Source organism: Chiloscyllium plagiosum, chromosome 21, assembly GCF_004010195.1.
Source record: "Chiloscyllium plagiosum isolate BGI_BamShark_2017 chromosome 21, ASM401019v2, whole genome shotgun sequence".
Classification (NCBI taxonomy): Eukaryota; Metazoa; Chordata; class Chondrichthyes; order Orectolobiformes; family Hemiscylliidae; genus Chiloscyllium; species Chiloscyllium plagiosum.
The window spans coordinates 18,405,377-18,420,630 of record NC_057730.1 but is presented as its reverse complement, the minus strand read 5'-3'; the positions used below and the strand labels follow the sequence as shown (position 1 = coordinate 18,420,630).

Below are 15,254 nucleotides of genomic sequence, written 5' to 3'. Positions count from 1 at the left end.
TCAAATGCCTTACTGAAGTCCATATAGATCACATCTACTGCTCTGCCCTCATCAATCCTCTTTGTTATTCCTTCAAAAGACCCAAATCAAGTTTGTGAGACGTGATTTCCCACGCACAAAGCCACGTTGACTATCCCTAATCAGTCCTTGCCTTTCCAAATACATGTACATCCTGTCCCTCAGGATTCCATCCAACAACTTGTCCACCACCGAGGTCAGGCTCACTGGCCTATAGTTCCCTGGCTTGTCCTTACCACCCTTCTTAAACAGTGGCACCACATTAGCCAACTTCCAGTCTTCCGGCACCTCACCTGTGACTATCGGTGATATAAATATCTCAGCAAGAGGCCCAGCAATCACTTCTCTAGCTTCCCACAGAGTTCTAGGGTACACCTGATCAGGTCCTGGGAACTTATCCACCTTTATGCGTTTCAAGACATCCAGCACTTCCTCCTCTGTAATCTGGACATTTTGCAAGGTGTCACCATCTATTTCCTGACTTTCTACATCTTCCAAATCCTTTTCCACAGTAAATACTGATGCAAAATACTTGTTTAGTATCTCTCCCATATCTGCGGCTCCACACAAAGGCTGACTTGTTGATCTTTGAGGGGCCCTATTCTCTCCCTCGTTACCCTTTTGTCCTTAATGTATTTGTAGATGCATAGTCTACAGTTTCTCTTTACACAGGAATCCTGAGTACAAAAGGGATATCTATTGAAACCTCTTTTATACAGAAAACATATGAGAAACCGTTTTTGAAGCAGCTAATCAAGTGGAGTTGAAGGCACAATCTTATTGAATGGTGGAACAGGATTGAGAGGCTGAATGGCCTACTCCTAATTTGTATATATGTTTCAATGATTGTAGTCTCAAGTGTCTGCATGATTTTCTGCTCCTACTTGTGATCCTTTTCATCACTTTAAAGCATCAATAATTACAATTCTGATTTTATTCCACAAATTTTGAAAATGCATGTTCTGTGCAGATTAATCAGAGTTTATTCTTCTTTTTAATATGATTTGCAGTAAAAGTTAGAATCACTGATTTTTAGGTTAGTTGATAAACATAATTGCAACTAATTTACATTTTTGCATTTGGGCAAGTTCAGTGAACATATTGTAGACAAAGCAGTCAAATTATATACCTTTTGGCCTCCTGCCAGCAAATTAAATTTTGTTTAATTATTATAGTAGTTTTGTGATTATGGCAGCCATTTCTCTATTGGGATTCTTGAAACCTTCACTTCCTGAATGCAGTTGTGTGCTAGAATGTTTTATGATGTGTTAGTGAATGCTGGGTGATGGACAGCATCATTTGACCACTCCAATGTTGGTCCCGCAATGCTTGTTTCCCAATAAATGAACTTGTGCAATTTTCCCTAAAGGAAAGAGCAGAAGTTTGCCAACTATAATTGTTATTTTGGGGTATCCGAAGTGAGCGAAACTACATTGCATATGTATGAGACTGGCTCCTGATTAGATGGTAGTTGTTGAATTACTGAGGTATTCTGATAAAATGCAGCTTCCATTTAAATTTCTGTTGGAGTAGAGTCATAATGCAACTTTTGTGACCCTCTCTAAGAGTGATTTGCATGTTAGATCTTCATTTGGTCAATTTATTGATTAGAAATGAATAAAAGCTTTACATTTACACTTAATGGTAAGGTCCTAAGGAGTGTTGCTGAATAAAGAGACCTTGGAATGCAGGTTCATAGTTCCTTGAAAATGAAGTCACAGGTGGATAGGATAGTGAAGAAAACGTTTGATATGCTTTCCTTTATTGGTCAGAGCATTGACTATAGGAGTTGTGAATTCATGTTGCAGTTGTAGAGCACTTTTTGACTATTGTGCAATTCTGGTCTCCTTCCTATTGGAAAGATGTTATGAAACTTGAAAGGGTTCAGAAAAGATTTACAAGGATGTTTTCAGGGTTGGAGGATTTGAGCTATAGGGAGAGGCTGAATAGGCTGGGGCTGTTTTTCCTAGAGCATCGAAGGCTGAGGGGTGACCTTATAGAGGTTTATAAAATCATGAGGGGCATGGATAGGGTAAATAGGCAAAGTATTTTCCCTGGGGTGGGGGAGTCCAGAACTAGAGAGCATAGGTTTAGGGTGAGAGGGTAAATGTATAAAAAGGGACTTAAGGGGCAACTTTTTTTTCATGCAGAGGGTGATGTGTGTATGGAATGAGCTGCCAGAGGAAGTGGTGGAGGCTGGTACAATTGCAACATTTAAAAGGCATTTGGATGGGTATATGAATAGGAAGGGTTTGGAGGGATATGGGCCTGGTGCTGGCAAGTGGGACTAGGTTAGGTTGGCATATCTGGTCAGCATGGACGAGTTTGACCAAAGGGTCTGTTTCCATGCTGTACATCTCTATGACTCTCTTTCTACAGTCTCAGAATACATTTTTTAAGGAAACACAATGAAAGACACTTGCGTTAATATTAATTATGGACTTCTTTGATATTCGCAACCTATGTTACTTGACAAGTTAACCAATGAGCACCTGAACCATAGAGAGAGCACCTTGGACTTGATTTATGTTTTCTGCTTATTTCAGCTAGACGACCACAAATGGGGCAGAACAAATGGCCTTTTGAACACTTATAATTAGGAAAGGATTGCTTGGGTTCATTTGTTTCTGATGGTTAACTAGAAGTCCCCAGTTGGAATGGTGGGGGGTGATGGGGTTGTGTATGTTTACATTAATGTTTGGTGCAGGCAGGATATCAGCTTTGCTTTAAAGTCCACCCGAGTTGAATAATCCACCAGCATTTGCCTAAAAATTGTCTGTGATTTTGGCACTCAGTTGAGGTGAAAAGAACAACATAAACCCACTGAAGCAAAATCTGCAAGAGGAAAAACATCTCTTAATAAAGGCAATACTAAAATCTATCAAATAAGGGCAGCAGCATAAGCATTTCTCAATCTTGGTATAATAGCTCTCTTTGCCAAATTGATTTAACATTTCAGCTTTTCAAAATCAAATGAAATGACTTGAGCACAGCACACTGTAAATATTGAAACGTCACTCAATGATCGTATTTGGTTGTCAGCGCTTGTACCATTTGGAGCACATTTGCCTTATTTGCAGCAGCTGGCCCTAAATAGCTGTGATGAAATTGAACCATCCATCTTATTTGTGGTCAGCAGTTGACAGTATTAAAATGGAGTAATTGAATTGGGTCAGCTCTATCAAAATGTTAAAGAAACTCTTTTACCTGCTGTGTGATTTTCATGGTTGACTTGTTAATAATGCAGTGAGTGGTTTTCTCAAATTAATTTCATTTTGTCTTCCAGTTTCACCGAGAAGGCGATACCAAGCGTAATTATATCGCACCGTTACAAAGCACAAGACACACCTGCTCGTAAAACATTTGAACAGGCTTTGACGGGAGCATTTATGTCAGCTGTCATTAAAGATCTGCGGCCTAGTGCTCTGCCTTTTGTGGCCAGTTTGATCCGTCACTACACCATGGTGGCAGTAGCTCAACAGTGTGGTGAGTAAATATCACCTTCTACATTGTTGAGGTTGAACTGAGGCCTTTCTGAAGCTATTACAAGCAAAAAATTAAACCCTTGTAGAACTGAATGGAGGATATTGCTGTGGTTTAATTCCACAGGTGTGAAATTACAATCATAATTGACAAATGCATGAATGTGTTAGAGAGTAAATCTGGGACTTGTCAATCTGGTGGAATTCGGATCACAAGACAGTGTTATATGAAATTTAAAATTATATTTTAAATACCATTTTAAAAAAATTTCTACATTTTATCTATGTTTAAAAAAAATGTTTAGTTTGTAATAACACTTCTGCTCAATAACATTTTGTTTGCAACTTGATTGTATATGCAGCCACTTTAAACAATTTAGCTTCCAGCTTAAGCTCAAAGAAATAATTCCACTCCATTCTTTTCATGTCTTCAGGATGTCCCAAAGCACTTCACAACCACTAGGTCCTTCTGAAGTGACATCACTGTTGTAAAAAGGGAAACAACATCAGTTTGCATGCAGTACACTCCCACAAACAACATTGAGAGAAAGGAGCAAATAATATTACCTTGAATAAATCCTTACAGTAAAGGAATGCATTGCTTGGTGGAGATATGGGATCTGACTTGTACCTTTTTAAATATTTGTTGGGTCTTTATTGTCTGCACTAAAATATAAATTATAGACGTTATCTTTTCTTCTGCAGCCTGCAATTCAGTGTTTTTACTTTGTGTGGTGTGTAGTGTAAAAATCTTTAATTGTGTTCCCCAGGCCCTTTCTTGCTTCAGTGTTACCAAGTAGGCAGTCAGCCAAGCACAGCCATGTTCCACAGTGAAGAAAATGGATCAAAAGGAATGGACCCACTGGTGCTTATTGATGCTATAGCCATTTGCATGGCTTATGAGGAAAAAGAGCTCTGCAAAATAGGAGAAGTGGCTCTGGCTGTTATCTTTGATGTAGCAAGCATAATTTTAGGCTCAAAGGAACGGGTAGGCACTTTTGTATTTCTAATGGGTATGTTGAGCAATGTTATCAAAGCATAATCATTTTTAACTTACAACCCTTGGTAAATAATCTAAAGTGGAAGGCAAGAACTTGTGTTTATAAAGCACTTTTCACAACATGAAATATGCCAAAGATCTTCACAGCCAGTTATGTGCTTTTGAAATGAAGCCATTTGTAATATATGAAATGTAGCAGCTAATGTACGTACAGTGCATTTCAATTAATGGTAACAGCAACGTGATAAATGATCAGTTGATCTGTTTCTTTTTGTTTTTAGTGATGTTGATTAAGGGGTCGATCAAATGGGTAGGGAGATGGGTGGTGGTATGTTTGGGCTTCTCCATAATCTTGTCATGGGTTTTTTTTTAATATCCACCTGAAGTTAAATGGCATTTCTCATTCAAAAAAAAGTTACATTCTGTTCAAGGTAATAAATAACATATCATTAGAATTTTTAATGTATTTGGTGTTACCAAATGAGAAATGTTTTGTTTTAAATTCCAATAGGCATGCCTGTTACCTTTATTTTCGTACATTGTGGAACGTCTTTGTGCCTGCTGTTATGAACAAGCCTGGTATGCTAAACTTGGTGGTGTCGTGTCCATTAAATTCTTGATGGAGCGCCTTCCTTTGATTTGGGTCCTACAGAATCAGCAAACGTTTTTGAAGGCTCTTCTTTTTGTCATGATGGATCTGACTGGAGAGGTATTGTGCTTCTCATGAGATTATGGGATACATGAAATTCATGACACATCATTATTTTTATCTAGCTCATGGTAGCACCTGCTTGTGCTTGTACTACAGTTGAATTGTACATGAACTGAAACTAGATTTATAAATCAGTGAGTGCAATCAACCGTTTTTTCTTCTAAAGTCATAGTCATTTACAACACTGGAGGAGGCCATTCAACCCTCATGCTTGCACTGATCAACAAATTTCTGATTCTAATTCTGTTTTCCAGCTTTTGGCCGATAGCCCTCCCTCTGTGGTAACTGAAGGGAATATCGAAATGCTGCTCAAATGTTAGAGTTTTTGACTTGCCATCCCTTCAGGCAATGAGTTTGTCTCCCACCACTTTTTGGATGAAAAACATTCTTCTGAACTCTCCTGTTAACCTTCTACCTCATACTTTTAAATTTATGCTCCCTGTCTGTTGACTTCTGTACTAATGGAAAAAATGCAGCCTTATCCAAGTTAACTATGCCCCTTATAATTTTTTATATATCTCTGTCGGTTCCCTTCTCTTCCTTTTGCTATTCAAAGGAAAATGACCCAGGGCTATCTGATTTTCTTTTTCTTCTCGGCTCAAACTCTGTCCTAGGCTGCATCTTAGTAACTCTTCACTGTACCCTCTCTGATACAGTTACATCTTATCTATGATGAGGTGATCAGAACCACATGCAGTACTCAAGTTGTGGCACAACCAGTGTTTACACAGTTCCAGCATGAACCTCCTTGCTCTTGTATTCTCTGCCTTGGCCATTTTGTTGTCTTTCCCTGCTACCTTCACAGATCTGTGAATATGTACACTAAGGTCCCTTAGATCTTCAGGACTTCCAATGCCTTACCATTCATAGTGCAATCCTTTGCTTTGCTAGCCCTCTCCAAGTTCATTACCTCACGTTTTTCCACGTGGAATTCCATTTGTCTCTATTATGCCCACCTGAACAGTCCATTGATATCCTCCTGCAATTTATGGCTATCATCCTTAGTGGTCAGCACCCCACTAGTTTTTCTCATCTACGAACTTCTTGCTCATATCCCTTACACTTAAGGCCCAATCATTAATGTGCAGTATAAACAAGAAGATCCATAGCACCAAGTCCCAGTAAAAGCAGACTTCTGGTTAATCAAACACTCCTCTACCATCATCCTCTGCTTCCCGCCTCCAATCGATTTTTGGATTCAACATGACACTTTGCCGAGGGTTACCACGTGCTCGCTCTTGACCAGTCAGTCATGAAGGATATGGCTTTTCAGCCAACTAACATCTTCATGTTATAAAGCATCCAAAGGCGCAGAAACAACATTTGACACCAAGCTGCGTAATGCAATATTCAGACAATGACTGAAAGCTTGATTGAAGGGACAAGTTTTAAAGAATATCTTAAAGTTGGAAAGAAAAGTGGAAAGGATTCCAGAGCAGAGGGACCCCGGGCAGCAGAAGGCTGGTTCCATTGGTGCAGAAATGAAGTTTGAGGCTGGATAGTTAGGGATGGGTATTAAATGCTGTCCTAGCTAGCAATGCCTACATCCAAGGATGGAATAAATGAATGACAGTTCAAGCCAGAGTTGAAAGAATGCTCGGAACTCTGAATATAGAAGCTTGAGGTGACAGGAGCTTGTGAAAATAGAGAATTTGAAAGGTAAAGAGGAGAATTTTTGACTGGCAGTATTGTCAAACTGGGAACCAGTGTAAATCAGTTAGGGAGGTGGTGGAGGCTTGGTATGATTTAGGATCCAGGTAGCAGACTGACCATGCCAACAGATGGTTGAATTCCTCGTGATAAGATGTATTGCTTAGTGTTTACTGACCTTTACTGAAAGGGCTAACTTTGCTTCTGTGCAGGTTTCCAATGGAGCAGTGGCAATGGCCAAGACCACTTTAGAACAGCTGTTAATTCGTTGTGCAACTCCGTTGAAGGATGAGGAGAAATCTGAAGAGTTGCTTGCAGCTCAAGAAAAATCATTCCACCATGTGACTCATGACTTGGTGCGGGAGGTGACCTCGCCAAACTCCACTGTGCGAAAACAGGCCATGCATTCTCTGCAAGTGCTTGCTCAAGTTACGGGGAAAAGTGTAACAGAAATAATGGAGCCCCACAAAGAGGTAGTGCACAAACTCTGCAGTATTTCATTTAACTGGAGGTATGCTTTTGTAATTTATGAATTTTGGAGGTCAGGATAGTGGCGCTTTTGTGCAAATGTATCTATGAATTGCTAAGAAAGCCCTACCTGCTATAATACACAAACTTGCAAGGACAGAAGGTCAAGGACATAAACTTGTTCTTGAAGATCTAATAATGAAGATGATTAATGGGATCATCATTGTTTTTCCTATGGAGAATTCCTTCTCTTTGAAACATGCTTAATCAATTAACTGTGGTTTTTGGGGATGAACTGAAATTTTCTCTGTAGTAGTATTCTGTTGTTGAAACTGCATTATGGTCTCTGAACTGCTAGATAGTTACAGGGCAGGGTCCTTGATGTTACCCGACTTGACATTACCACGCTGCAGTCTTAAAGCTGGCCTTATCGTTAGGACGTTTTGCCAGGGTTTTGTTTATTTGACAGTCTGATGACCTTGACAATATGTGAATAATTTGTCAATTCTGAAGGTGAAGAGAAATGTGGAACCTAGGCCTTTCCTTTGGAAAGGCATTGGCAGAGCTTTAGAAGCTGTGCCCTACCCATTACGTTTATATTTGAGATGTGTTTGAATCCTTCGTGTCTGTCACTTTTTATTATGAAGCATTTTCGTGTTGTGATATTGATGAAGTGTAGAACGTTAATTTGATTCTGGGTTACTCAATGTGCTGTCAGGTCCTACAAGATATGGTTCCACCTAAGAAGCACTTATTGCGACATCAACCAGCAAATGCTCAGATCGGATTGATGGAAGGAAATACGTTTTGCACCACTCTACAGCCCAGGCTTTTCACCATGGATCTCAATGTAGTTGAGCACAAAGTATTTTATACAGAGGTAAACGTTTCACACCTGTACTTTCTTCCTGTATTACCTATCCATTCTTTTCATTTTGTGTGTGAATTTGTTTTCATGGCAGTTCACTTTTGGTAGTATAGCTTCTCTAAATTTGGTAAACTTCAGTGATTTATTTGGACAAACAAGTCATTAATTTATCAGAAAGAAAATGCAGTCACTTAGGGTGTAGATTTAGCTTCTGGAGTTTTTATTTAAAGTTCAGCCTTGCTGAATTTGTCTCTCTTGTGCCGATTAACTTTTTTTTGTTTTTGTGGCCATTCATATAGATAGCTTTCAGTGGTTAGAGAGTCATCTGCTTCAGGTTTGTGTGTGTTGGATAATTCCATTCACAAGCATGAGGGTGTTAATGTTTCTGCACATCATTCAGGAGTCTGAATAGTTTTTCAGAGCCCAAAGATGCATGTCTTCACATTGGAAGAAGCTTCTGTACTGTACTGAGTGAATACCGTACTGTCAGAGATGCAGCCAATAGACAAACCTTTCAAAAGGTGGGGACCATGATGTTTAAGTCTGATTCCTTCAAGGTCCAAAGCTGTTCTCCCACAAGTCCATATAACATCACATTGAATTGACCTCTGTGCACTCCTCAGCATTAACCTTTCGAGCCTTACATTCTCATACTTCTAATTACTATCTGATTCTGATTGTTTCTCATTCGTGGTCAGTAATGAAATAAGTGCAGGGGGTTGCTTTGGAAATAGAAACAAGTTTTCAAGGTGGGCGGCACGGTGGCACAGTGGTTAGCATTGCTGCCTCACAGCGCCAGAGACCTGGGTTCAATTCCCATCTCAGGCGACTGACTGACTGTGTGGAGTTTGCACATTCTCCCCGTTCTGCGTGGGTTTCCTCCGGGTGCTCCGGTTTCCTCCCACAGTCCAAAAATGTGCAGGTCAGGTGAATTGGACATGCTAAATTGCCCGTAGTGTCAGGTGAAGGGGTAAATGTAGGAGAATGGGTCTGGGTAGGTTGTTATTCGGCGGGTTGGTGTGGACTTGTTGGGCCGAAGGGCCTGTTTCCACACTAAGTAATCTAATCTAAATCAAGTTTTTATGACATTAAAGCATTTTGCACAGATAGGATGTCTGTCAGTTGAATACTTCCATTTAGCAAATAATGGTGCTTGACTTGTTGAATGCTTTTATCTTGTTGCAGTTGCTAAATCTCTGTGAAGCTGAAGATGTTGCACTTATGAAACTCCCGTGCTACAAAAGCCTTCCTTCACTTGTGCCGTTACGCATTGCTGCCCTGAGTAAGTGAAACCAAACAAAGCAGTAGAAAGCTTCTGTCTCAACATTCTGCTGTTCTTTATAACCAAACTCTAATTCAATTTGAAACCATTTTGTGATAAATTGAGGTAGCTCGCGAACTGTTAAAACACTAGTCCATTTTGATGCTCGTTTTGGAGGAGATTTATGTGTGATTATAGCATTTTGTTCATGGATGGACTTGAAAAGATAAAGCAAGGTTGGTCTGTATGATGGCATAGCGACATTGTGTGTCAGTGCCAATGTAGGGAGATGCTGACTAATGGAAGGTGCATGTATGTGCTCTGATGAGCTACCCTTAGCTGCATCTTTGTAGCTACAGAACAAAAAACAATAGCATTAGTGGAAGGTTGAGGAGCTACCTTTTCAGATGCTGGTACATGTGTGTAAGTTGAGGGTGGGGTAGTTTGGTACAGAGACACTAAAAAGGATGATAGCAGTGGATTCAGACCATGCCTATTCTTTTATAAGTCTTGCTTTCTCCTTTTTATGCTCTTTGTACACAGATTGATCAGCTTATTTAGCTGGATGGCTGGTTTGCAGTGCAGGATGGTGCCAGCTGTGTGGGTTCAGTTTCTGCAATGGCTGAAGGTCCTACCTTCTCGACCTTACTCCTTACTTGAGGTGCGGTGACCCTCAGGTTAAACTCACCACTAATCGTCTCTCTCCAAGCAGTGGTGACTTCACAAGCAAAAATGTGGAAACAGGAGAAGGCTGCACAGCTGCTTAGAGCTCTTTTAAATCTCACTTTTGAAATTTTCACTTAATCCTCAGCCTCAACAATATTGTGGGAGAGGGAGTTCCCAACCTCTGTTATCCTTTCTGTGAAGCTGTGCTTTCTAACCTCCTCTCTGAATGGGCTTGCTCTAATTTTAAACTAATGTCCCCTTTCTCTGGGTCCCCCACATCAGAATAAATAACGTTTCGTTCTGCCCTATTAAATTCTTTAATCATTTTAAAATGCCTTCATTAGAGAACCTGTTAACCTTATGTACTCAATACAGAATCATCAAAGATAAGTTTATAAGTACCCCCACCCTCTTCTGCGATTTGCCATCTTGTTTTGTATGTGTAATTGAGTTAGTTTATTCTTCCAATGTACAAACTACGACATAAGATTCTTATTCTAATTGTATATGCTAATTCATATCTTGAAGTTGTTCACTGGTTTGCTGTTCTCTTGGTTTGTGTGAAGAGTGAAATTGTGCTGCTTTGCTTTATCTTGAATAGATGCCTTAGCTGCCTGCAATTACTTACCTCAGTCACGAGAAAAAATCATCGCTGCACTGTTCAAGGCGCTGAACTCGACAAATAATGAACTGCAAGAGGCAGGAGAGGCCTGCATGAGGAAGGTCAGTTGTAGTGTTTTTGGTGCAATTTTGGTGTTGCTACTCAGACACTTGTTGAAAGGAATTCAAACAAAATTATCCTGAATTAATACTCTATTAACATTTAACAGCATGTTCTGTTGCCATGACAGACACTTGCATGTCTGTAATTAAATAAAGTAATATTTAAAAATGAAATTTGTTGTGTTGTCATTAGACAAAGTGGTGATGCAGGCTAAATTTATTGTCCTAATTAATTGTTGCTTTTCCACCAAATATCAATTTGCTGTAGTAATGCGTGTAGTATAAAAATGATGAGAACATAGACTCGAGACAATTATGGGCCCCTACTTAACATTTAGAAATTCACTTCCTCAAAATACAGTGCATGTTGAATATTTAAGAATTTTTAAGGCACAGATAGATTCTTGATTACAAAAGACTGAAGGATTATCAGATAAAGGTAAAGTCGACATAATCCCAGAGGACCACCATAGGACTGCTCTTTCATTCGAGAGATAATTGGTGAATTCGGGTGAGGGTATGGATTGGTTAGCTCAGTTGGCTAGATAACCGATTTGTAATGCAGAGTGATGGCAACAGTGTGGGTTTAATTCCCACACTGGCTGAGGTTACTGAGAATATCCTGGCTTCTTAACCTTATAGGAACATAGTTCAGATCACCCATGATCTTACTGAAAAGTGGAGCAGGCTTGAAGGGTTCAGTGGCCTTCTTGTACATATATTTATATTTAGTTTGGCAGCATCTGTAGAAAGAAATCAGTTAATGTTTTTGGTCTGATGAAGAGTCACTGAACCTGAAACATTAACTCTGATTTCTCTCCACAGGTGCTGCCAGACCTGCTGAGTTTTTCCAGCAATTTATTTTCATGTCTGATTTCTAGCATCCGCAGTTCTTTTTGGTTTTTTTGTTTGTGTTTCGCCCTTTCCCAGTTGTATAATGATCGATAATTTATTCAATTTTAATGCTGTTTTTCAATCACGCAATAATTTAAGTTTTAGGCAAGACAAGTAATGCAGTGCAAATCTGATTCTTAAAACATTACATTTGTTTGCATTTTAAATCAAATTTGAGTTCAGGAGAGGTGTTTTGTAATTCATGAAAGGGAATGTACTATTTTTTCAAAGAGTGGCTTACCTTTTGCAGAATGTAAACAAAACACTGGTCCATAAACATAAATGTTCCTTTCACATCTAATGCCCAGTAATTAACATTGCTAGGTATATCATTGACTTTGGAACTGTATTATGTCTTTCATATTTGAATGTAGATAAACAAGCTAATATGCAAGTACAATTTTAGTGATGTAGGTTTGTTTGCTGCGCTGGAAGGTTTGTTTTCAGATGTTTTGTCACCATACTAGGTAACGTTGTCAGTGAGCCTCTGGATGAAGCACTGTTAGGATGGCTCACTTTCTATTGGTGTGTTTAGGTTTCCTTGTGGTGATGTCACTTCTAGTTCTTTTTCTCAGGGAATGGTTAACAGGATCCAAGTCGATGTGTGTTGATAGACACAATGACTTGGATCCCATTTACCACCCCCTGAGAAAAAGAACTAGAAATGACATTGCCAACTCAAGAAAATCTAAACACATCAATAGAAAGCATGCCATGCCACCAGTCCTTCATCCGGAGGCTCACTGATGATGTTATCTAGTATGGTGACAAAACATATGAAAATGAACCTACCAGCTCAGTGAACAAACCTACATCCAGAACTTCAACCTGAGCTACAAATCTTCTCAAAACTCACAGCTACTATTTTAGTTTGGCTGCATAACTGAGTGTTTTGGGCAGTCTTGAAGCTGAAGTGAACACTCAAAACTTGATTGCTTTCTGAACACTTGTCAATTACAGTCTTGAATTTTTTTTTTTCACAAATCCCTTTGTAACTTTGTTCTCTAATATGTTGATCAGCATGAGTGTGATACTTTCCACAAAGCAATCACAACAATAAAATAGCAAATCCACTTTTAATATGATTGTTGTCATGCAAGCTTTTACTCCAGATAGCAACAGAGGACTTTAAAGAAGAATGATAAACCTGAATATTTACTATCTGAATAAGTACTGCAGAACTTGTTTATATCAAATTGAAACGTTCATGCAATAGGGGAGTAGAGTGAACGTTTACAAGTCTGTTTCCTGGCTTGGTGGGATTGGTGTATGAGGAGTGGTTGAATCGGTTAGGATTATATTTGTTGGAGTTCAGGAGGTTGAGCAGGGGTTTTACGTAAGCCTATAAAATTCTAACCGATCGAGACAGGGTACATGTGAGAAGGATGTTCCCGGTAGCAGTGAAGTCCGAAACCAGAGTCAAGGTTAGGACTCCGATGAGAAATTTCTTCGCCCAGAGAGTGGTGACTCTGTGGAATTCACCATCTCGCAAATCAGTGAACAACAAGTTATTGTATGATTTTAAGAAGGAATTGGATATAGCACTTTGGTCTAAAGGGTTCAAAGGATGCGGAGAAGTGGGAACAGGCTACGAAGTTGGATGATCAGGTATGATCATAATGAATGGCGGTGCAGGCTCAAAGAGCTAAATGGCCTTCCCCTCCTATTTTCTATGTTTGCATGTTCTATGTAGCATGACACTATATCTTGCATTCCTTTATTTTATTGAACTTTAAAGCCTTTGAGATTTAGGATAATTTCTAATTAATGTTTTTAATCGCCTGAATTTTCTTTCAATGTTTACATTTTTAGTTTTTGGAGGGGGCCACAATTGAAGTAGATCAAATCCACACTCACATGCGGCCACTCCTGATGATGTTGGGTGATTATCGCAGCCTGACTTTAAACGTTGTGAATCGCTTGACGTCTGTTACAAGACTTTTTCCAAACTCCTTTAATGATAAATTTTGTGATCAAATGATGGTAAGTGTGCAAGTAACTTTATCTGTCGTAGTATTTGCACATTGTAGATATTTAAACCGTTGTGGACTTTGTGTTATTAACAATCAAAAGTGGGTGGTCTTTTGTCACTTGTTGGCCATTTTTCTTGCTCTGCCTTTCTGAGGAAGTTAAGTTGTGCTAGAATAGCAATGATTTTTAAGATCTTTTATGAAAAAGAACCAGCCAACCAATGCCGGAAACCGAAGCAGCCTCTAGATTTTTGGCAATTTATATTGATCTCCATTTTCTCAATCTACTTTAATCTGGAAATGGAAAGCTTTCAGTAGTGCTGTTAATTCTAATTGAATCATACTCCTACTAAATGGCGACATACATAGGGAGAACATGGAATAGGAAGAGACAATTTAGCTACTTAAGCCACCTGTCCCACCTTTTCAAGAAATCACTGCTGATGAGTACAGGAGTTGGGAGGTCATATTGCAGCTGTACAGGACATTGGTTAGGCCACTTTTGGAAGATTGCGTGCAGTTTTGGTCGTCTTTCTATCGGAAGGATGTTGTGAAACTTGAAAGGGTTCAGAAAAGATTTACAAAGATGTGGCCAGGGTTAGAAGGGTTGAGACATAAGGAAAGGTTGAATAGGCTGGGGCTGTTTTTCCTGGAGCGTCAGAAGCTGAGGAGTGACCTCATAGAGGTTTATAAAATCATGAGGGGCATGGATAGGATAAATAGACAAAGTCTTTTCCCTGGGATGGGGGATGTCCAGAACTAGAGGGTGTAGGTTCAGGGTGAGAGGAGAAAGATATAAAAGAGACCTGAGGGGCAACTTTTTCTCTCACAGGGTGGTGAGTGTATGGAATGAGCTGCCAGAGGAAGTGGTGGAGGCTAGTATAATTGCAATATTTAAAAGGCATCTGGATGGGTATATAAATAGGAAGGATTCGGAGGGATATGGGACGGGTGATGGTAAATGGGACAAGATTAGGTTGGGATATCTGGCCCGCATGGATGAGTTGGACCGAAGGGTCTGTTTCCGTACTGTACATCTCTGACTCGATTTACATTTCACTTGAACTTCATTTCTATTTTATATTCTTGTCCAGCAACAAATCTATTGATCTTATTTTTAAGCTATGCTCGCATTTGCTTTTTGTAGGAGAGAATTCCATTCTGCTACCCTTGAGGTTAACAAAAGTGTCCTAACTCCTGATTTTAAGGTCACGTTCCCTGGTCTTTGGCTCACCGAACTGCGAGAAAATGTTTCTGCCTCTATGGATTTTTTTTTTCAAAACCCAATAAACCTAGATCAAATATCACTCCATCTTCTGTAATCCAGGAAATGCAAACCTAGTTTATGTAACCTCCACTCATAAATTAAGTTCAGGAGTTCTGTGAGCATTCTAATAAATTTATCCTGTGCTCCTTCCCAGGTCAATATATTTTTTCTAAGCTATACAGTACTGCTGATCAGGTCTGGCTGGAGCTTTGTACAGCTCTCGCAAAATTCCTACCACCTAGCCTTCATAAAGACTGACATTAATTATGCCACTT

General features: G+C 39.4%; 1 protein-coding gene across 1 annotated transcript in view; it reads left to right on the top strand.

Moving 5' to 3' along the window:
• LOC122560430 (transformation/transcription domain-associated protein) overlaps nucleotides 1-15,254 on the top strand; it is a 210,421-nt gene that overhangs the window by 43,870 nt on the left and 151,297 nt on the right. The window contains exons 23-30 of the mRNA XM_043711063.1: nucleotides 3,305-3,504; nucleotides 4,271-4,488; nucleotides 5,012-5,209; nucleotides 7,075-7,335; nucleotides 8,049-8,210; nucleotides 9,384-9,480; nucleotides 10,727-10,848; nucleotides 13,555-13,725. Coding sequence (XP_043566998.1) covers nucleotides 3,305-3,504; nucleotides 4,271-4,488; nucleotides 5,012-5,209; nucleotides 7,075-7,335; nucleotides 8,049-8,210; nucleotides 9,384-9,480; nucleotides 10,727-10,848; nucleotides 13,555-13,725 — 1,429 coding nt within the window. The remainder of the gene's footprint in view (nucleotides 1-3,304; nucleotides 3,505-4,270; nucleotides 4,489-5,011; nucleotides 5,210-7,074; nucleotides 7,336-8,048; nucleotides 8,211-9,383; nucleotides 9,481-10,726; nucleotides 10,849-13,554; nucleotides 13,726-15,254) is intronic.